The sequence below is a fragment of the Acyrthosiphon pisum genome, chromosome A1 (genome assembly GCF_005508785.2).
Source record: "Acyrthosiphon pisum isolate AL4f chromosome A1, pea_aphid_22Mar2018_4r6ur, whole genome shotgun sequence".
Taxonomy (NCBI): Eukaryota; Metazoa; Arthropoda; class Insecta; order Hemiptera; family Aphididae; genus Acyrthosiphon; species Acyrthosiphon pisum.
This window is the reverse complement of record NC_042494.1, coordinates 69,708,484-69,715,581: the sequence shown is the minus strand read 5'-3', so window position 1 is coordinate 69,715,581 and position 7,098 is coordinate 69,708,484. Positions and strand designations below refer to the sequence as shown.

The following is a 7,098-nucleotide window of genomic DNA, read 5'->3' as shown; positions in this document are numbered from 1 at the left end:
TTATTCGTTTTTGAATTACAACAAAATAAGAAAATCGCTACATGAGAAATCGAGTGAATATCCAATGTTGTAAAAATTTGAATTTCAAACGATCATAAAAATTTAATTTGACTTTCTTATGGATATTTTTTGTTTGATAAAGGTAGATAATCTTATAAGGAATCTTGTATTACATTTTAAAATATTAGATTTAAAAAGAAAAATTTTTACGAATTCTTAACTCAAAATAATTTGCTAATTTTCGTAATTTTTCCATATTTTGTCAATTTTTGAAATTTAAATGCTTATAATAAAAAACTGTGTCTAAGGATTTTTAATATTTTTCATCTGCGTTTGAAACAATATACTAGGAGCCTTCTATTAAATTTTCAAGCTTTTTTAATCCACAAATAAAATTTAATTGATATATTTAGAAAAAAAACTAAAAAAAAAATGGAAAATGAAAATGTCTCTAAACAGTTCAAAATAAATCAAAATATTTTGAAAATGTTATCGTGTATAGAAAATGGAAATATAAACAACCATTTAAAATTTCATGTATCTACGGTCATTTGTTTTCATGTGTTTTTAAAGTTAACCAAAAACCAAATTCAATTTTTTAAAAATTTGATTTTGCGTAAAAATTCCCGTTTTTCCTTAATTTTTCTTTTGTTTTCACGGCGCTTTTGAAAATTACTGGGAATTTTAAATTTTGACCTGCCCAACGCAGCAACGATATTCACTTTCCAATCGAACAAGATACTGAAGTTGAAAATCGAAGCATTATTTCGACTACTTATCGTGTACACAGACACAAAAAAAAAAAAAATTAAAAAAATTAAAAAAAAAAACACACATCATTGTAAAATCAATACATTCATTGTTCCTCTCAGAATCTAAAAAAAACTAAGTTTGTGTCGTCACAGAACACACCTTGAGTGGCTTATACTTACACTTAACCGGTACAGATATCCAAACAGCTGAAAATAAGGGGGACTTTCATTTGGGCGAATGACTCAAAATAACATATTGTTGGGGCGAGCTATAAATATATATTTTTCAAAATGTATATAGACTTATACGTTTTCCTTCCCACGTTTAGATACTTAGGACTCTCAGTTAACTCTATCTGCTATGGTTAAGAATGAATTAAATTGTCATATAATTTATAATATTATATTTATCATCTCAACTAAATTTTTTTCATTAGCATGATATCTCATGCCCATTTGTTTAATAAAATTTATTATATTCTCATATAAATTATCATAATATTGTATTAAAAATCTTAACTTATTTTTTTTATTAGTACGCGGTATCTCATGCCTATTTGTTTAATATAATCGATTATTGTTAATTTTCCGGTTTGATATTTTTCCCATGATTTTAATGTAGGTATAGTCTTGTTATCTTTAGTATTTTTACGTAATATAATATTGAGTAAAATGTTTTATATCCGTGTTAGTATCGTTCACTATTCATACCACAATCAAAGATATTATACATGTTACTCAACGACCCTATGCACATACACAACAAAACTACAAAAGTGGTGCGCGTAAATGTTGATTTCTAACAGCTGATCGACGATGTGAGAATGACTACTAGCGCTCCAATACATAATATTGAATATCTATATTGCTATATTTTGTAGTATCAAGAGAAATAACTATAATGCAAAACCGCTAACTGTTATTCTTGCTATGACAAGATCGTTAATTTTAAGCGCACCAAAAAATAAGTTTCGTTGAGTAACCTGTATATCTTTAATCGTGATCTATGCTCACCAATAAGCGGAAACGATATAATAATAATATTTAGCTGTAATAAATATTATAAAAATTATTGTATACCAACGTAATGTTACTACCCTATTATTCAATAATTTATAAATTCGCCTAAACGATCGGTTAATTTCTCGCCCAAATGATATATGCTTTACTCAGGTAAATTTTGGGTTATTCGCCCAAATGAATGACGCTCAAAAATAATATAAGTATATACTTAAAGATTGTATAAATCAGAATTTGAATAAATTCATTATCAAAAGAAAAAATGGGGCTGAGAATTCTTGGCGAAAGGCAGCATGTATATACGCACCAATCGCGATGAATCGAGTGTAAAACTGTTATCGTTAATATTTGTATTGTCGGGATAATTTATAAATGTATATATTATCAACACAGTATACCACAACCACATACAACGCGTTCATTAATTTCGGCCATTGTGTGTTCAACGGTAAAATATGCTGTTTGCCAAACTCGACGTCTAGCGTTTAATATTGTTAAAAAGTCAACGAGAATTATTATTAAATATTTTTTCTATTATTTTATGTGCCTTAGGTTGGAGGCCAAAACCGCTGGCAACGATTATAAATCATTCAGCGGTAAGTCACACAAACATGTAGGTCTGTCTTATCTGGGGAAGTGGGGGGAGAAATACCTATTAATAAAGGCACGAGAGAACAAATAATACCTATTGTAGTCTGTCGGTGTATGTAGATGGTGAATTTGTTTATACTAAAGCGGATCAAAGTGATCGAGTGGAGGTAACCTGTTTTACTATCTATTCACTATATTAATACGTCTAGACGTTTAAGGTACTAACAGACTTTGGTGGACATGAGGGGAGGAGGCTTAGGAGGCTTGGCTCTCCAGAAATTTAATTTCGTAAGCCCCCTCTCTCAAAGTTGAAACTATTTGAAATGTTATTAATACCGTTATTATAATTTTTAATATTTTTTTTTAAAATTGTAAAACATTCAGCCAACAAATGGCGCTAAAATCTCTAACAATAGCAATTATTAATACATTTTCTTTATTTAATCTATACCTATATATATATAGGTATAATTATTATTTAGGTATGTCATTCATTACAGAATACCCATATTATTTGTATTAAAAGTTTATTATAATATTTAAATAGTATACTAGTGTCTTTAATAGGGGGTAGTAGCCCCTGCGGGTCACTTTACATTATATTATTTTAATCCCCGTAAAAATTCATCTAAATGTCCGCCTATGTAAGGGGATAGTTTTGACGGGGAGGAAAGCTCTAAAGTGTGGTCTACGAGTGGTGTTAGACGAGCATAATTCGTTATGAGACAATCATAATAATAGCATATGGCTATGGAGTCATTAAACGACAATAATATACTATTATGCATTTATGCCTAAACGCGACAGATTGAGAAAATATATTAAAAATAATAAAAGAAGTAGAGAGAGAATTAAATGACGATGGCGACGACGAATGTCAGAATTCTATGTTGTTTGATCGATTTTTTTATTTTATTTTTATATTGTATTTTGACTTCGACGACTGAGGTCATTCGCCTGTAAGGTTGGTAATGTTGAAACGGTTGAAAACATGTGTATGTGTGGGCCAGGTTTTTACGCACTTGGAACCCGGGTGGTCACCTATCCGAGAACTAGTGACAGCGGCCGTTATTTACTCTCAGTCACGTTGATAGGACTGATAGGAGCCACCATTAAACTATTATTTCGAAAAATATCATTAGCCCGAAACGTATATTATGGAGGCGATTTCCATTCATTATTATTGGGATTTTGAAGTTATTTTTTAATTTTTTTATTATTATTATTATTTATTATACCGTACCACCGCTTGCAGCTCTATTTTCCGTCCACGTAGCGGTTATATACCATACACATTACGTTGTCTAACAATATATCTTATATACAGAGCGAACCAAATATTTTTCGATTTCTATCACGTTACAGCTTCTATAGTATTATAATATTTCAAACGCATACTACAATAATATTATTATAATAATAGGCGAGCGTCCTGTAAACGGATGTGCGCGTGTGCATAATATAATATAATACAGACCAATAACCCTCGTGATGATTTATTTATTGTACGGACTTTCGTCTCGGCTACGTTCCAAATCACGTGCACATAAACAGACGCCGAGAAAATAAATGCTTACACGACACAAAAACTCGAATTTGCGAAACTCTATAAATAGAACCTTCGTCCTAAACCGCGGTACATTCCTTCCTATATATTATGCATATAGGTGCTTAATAACATTATAACTGCATCCGCACGCAAGTTTTGCAAAAGTATTACCAAAAAACTAATTTACGATATTGCATTTGAATGTACTTTATGTGTGCCTTCCCTAAGTGTATTATATACGTGTGCTGTGTAACACAGCAGTGTGGTTCACTGCACGTTTAGAGTCCCTCTTTCGGATTCCGACGATCGATCAACCCTGAGAATTTAGACCTTTCCACCCTGGTTGGCACATTAAGCAATAAGTGATAATAACAAAATTTCAACAGGAGAATATTAAGTAATTTTTATAACATTAAGTCGAATATGAACATAATATATATATTGTATAACAAGTGTACACATATATATATATAACGCAGTATTAAATTATATTTTATGCACCCCGATCGGGTTTACGGCCGTTTCAGTCGAGTTATAATAATATTATGGTTGATTATGTTTGAACGTTGAAATAAAAATCGATTTTAAACACTTTAATTTTGTTACGAGGACAGTTAGGATTAAAGCGAGCGGATTATAACTATAATATATATATTTTTATAGGAGTCTTAAATATGACTGCGTGAATAACGAACAATGTCTGTAATCGAAATCAAACTAGAAAAATGTTTATGCTTGAAATGTATGGAAAAATTTGAAGATTATGAATATTTTTATATTTTCATATTTCTAAGCTCGTGGTTGATTTAAAACATTTAAAAATGTTCCACGGATCCGTTCTCTCAATACGTCGCATCGCCGATAAATTTTGGGTCCTTCGCACAAATTCCTCGAGAAAACGAAGACAAATAAACATTAATTAATAATATTATAGATCGTTGTACTTGTGGCCTGAGTGTGGCTGCCTTTCTGTACATGTCCTCTGCCCTGAGCGACACGCCCGCCTGCCTTAGCGCGGTGGCTGCCGTCACTGTGAGGTCGTAGTCTTCGGGCTCCAGTGCAACAGCTTCCACCAGCTGCGACGCGGCTTCGGGGTACCGTTCTTGTTCCAGCAGAAAAACTCCTGTGAAAACGGAAGGGTGAAAAACAGGAAACAAATGTTTACATAATATATATATATATATACATAAATGTAAAAATGGAAATCTTTTTTATGGGTTGGCTCCGAAATTACTTATTCAATTGTCATGCAGTTTTTTTTTATTTAAAGAGGACTTTACGGAGCAGTTTTATATATAGGCATGTATTGCTCCGATTAAGTTCTTTGGGTTGAGAGGATGACCCTACTGTAACGTTACACTACTAAATCAGAATGGCAAAACATATATAACAGTGGCGTCATCTGTCCAGCAAAAAATATAAACTAAAAAATAATATATTTTTGTTTAATGTAAGGTTGCTATTAATTGGTTGAAGATTAAAATAGTAATATTAGAAAGTAGTATTCTGAGTGGAGCGATGAATGTGTTGATTTTACAATAATATGTGTTTTTTAATTTTTAATTTTTTTTTTTGTGTGTGTCATCACCTTTTAGGACAGTAAACATGCTCAGATTTTCTTCAACAGTATCTGTTATAGAAAGGGAATCTAGTTGGTACTTTGGGAGAAGGGGGGAGTCAAAAGTCAAAATTTCTCAGTAGTTTTAAAAAGCGCCGTGAAAAACAAAATAAAAATTAAGGAAAAACGGGAATTTTTACTCAAAATCGGTTTTTGACAAAATCGATTTTGGTCTTTGGCGTAACTCTAAAACAAATGACCGTAGATAGGTACATGACATTTTTTGACTGAATGTTTATATTAACATTTTCTATACACAATAAAATTTTCAAAATATTTTGACTTGTTTTGAGCTGTTACAATTACAGTGAGTTACGCCCAAAAGTAGTTGAACAATCACAATTATTATTTTAAGAGTTGTGCTTTTTTACGGGCAACGAAGTGAACGGGATCAGCTAGTATAATATATAATACATTATATATTTAAATATTATTAGCTCTTTTCGCGAATTTTTTTTTCTCGGAAGTCGAGACAACTTTATAATATTATTATTATTATTGTTATTGCGTAATGCATTATATAAAATATATACCGACCGAAATGTTTGTACACGGACGCGTCACCGGGAGCCAATTTTTTTGCCCGTAGAAACCAATTTTCTGCCTCGTGAATACGCGTTCTCTGAAATAAATTTGTTATGTAAATCACAGGATGAACAAAAGTAATAAAAAAGAAAAAACAATCTAAAAGGTTAAGAAAACAAAGTGTTTTTGTGATAAAAAAATTATACATAATATTAAATATATTATATTATTATACCGTTCATACATATTGTATTTTTATCAACCAAAGTAACAATTAGTTATCGATAAGTGCTATAATAGGTATTAGATTAAATATTACGCACCATGATATTATGTGTTTACATATTACACCTTAGTGATAGTGTTATTGTGTTACGAATGACGACATAAATAATTTTTTTTGTATACCTATTTTGTTAAACGCATCAGCCACTGGAGATAATAAAATACTGAAGTTTTTAACTTATAAACTATTATATGATACATATTAAATTACAGTCGATTCTCGATAATTCGAAATTGACGGGACTGCTGAAAAACTTCGAATTACCGAGAGTTCGAATTGTTGAGTAGTTTGAAATAACGAGAGGGCAAAAAAAAAATTCGAATTATAGAGTTAAGAAAAAAATTTTGTTTTTTATTATTGTACATACATACATACATACATATTAATTATTTCAGTAAATTAGGTGATTAATTTTAAGGTTAATTTTAACATTTTTAATTATTTATTATTATTATAAAAGATTATTATTTTTTAAAGAATCTGTAATGTTCCTGTTTTTTCATGTCTTCATTGAGTGAAAACAACCATTCATTAAATAATTCTGTCGTCATCCATGCCTTTTTATTTGAACGATAAGTTATAGGAAATGAACGTATGCCCTTAAAACACCTAGGTTTGGCAGCTTTTCCTATGAGGAGTGGAGTTAACTTTTCGGAGCCGTCCATGTTTACTGCTAATAAAATCACGTACGTTACCCCGGCCCCCCCCCCCCCCAATTAGATTTTTGCAATTTTTTTTGCGCCAATGTTTAGTGCTC

General features: G+C 30.9%; 1 protein-coding gene across 1 annotated transcript in view; it reads right to left on the bottom strand.

The window, feature by feature from the left end:
• Positions 1–7,098, bottom strand: part of LOC100574407 (protein O-mannosyl-transferase TMTC2-like) — a 358,487-nt gene that overhangs the window by 6,515 nt on the left and 344,874 nt on the right. The window contains exons 10-11 of the mRNA XM_029487429.1: positions 6,068–6,152; positions 4,857–5,035 (exon numbers count right to left, since the gene is read on the bottom strand). Coding sequence (XP_029343289.1) covers positions 4,857–5,035; positions 6,068–6,152 — 264 coding nt within the window. The remainder of the gene's footprint in view (positions 1–4,856; positions 5,036–6,067; positions 6,153–7,098) is intronic.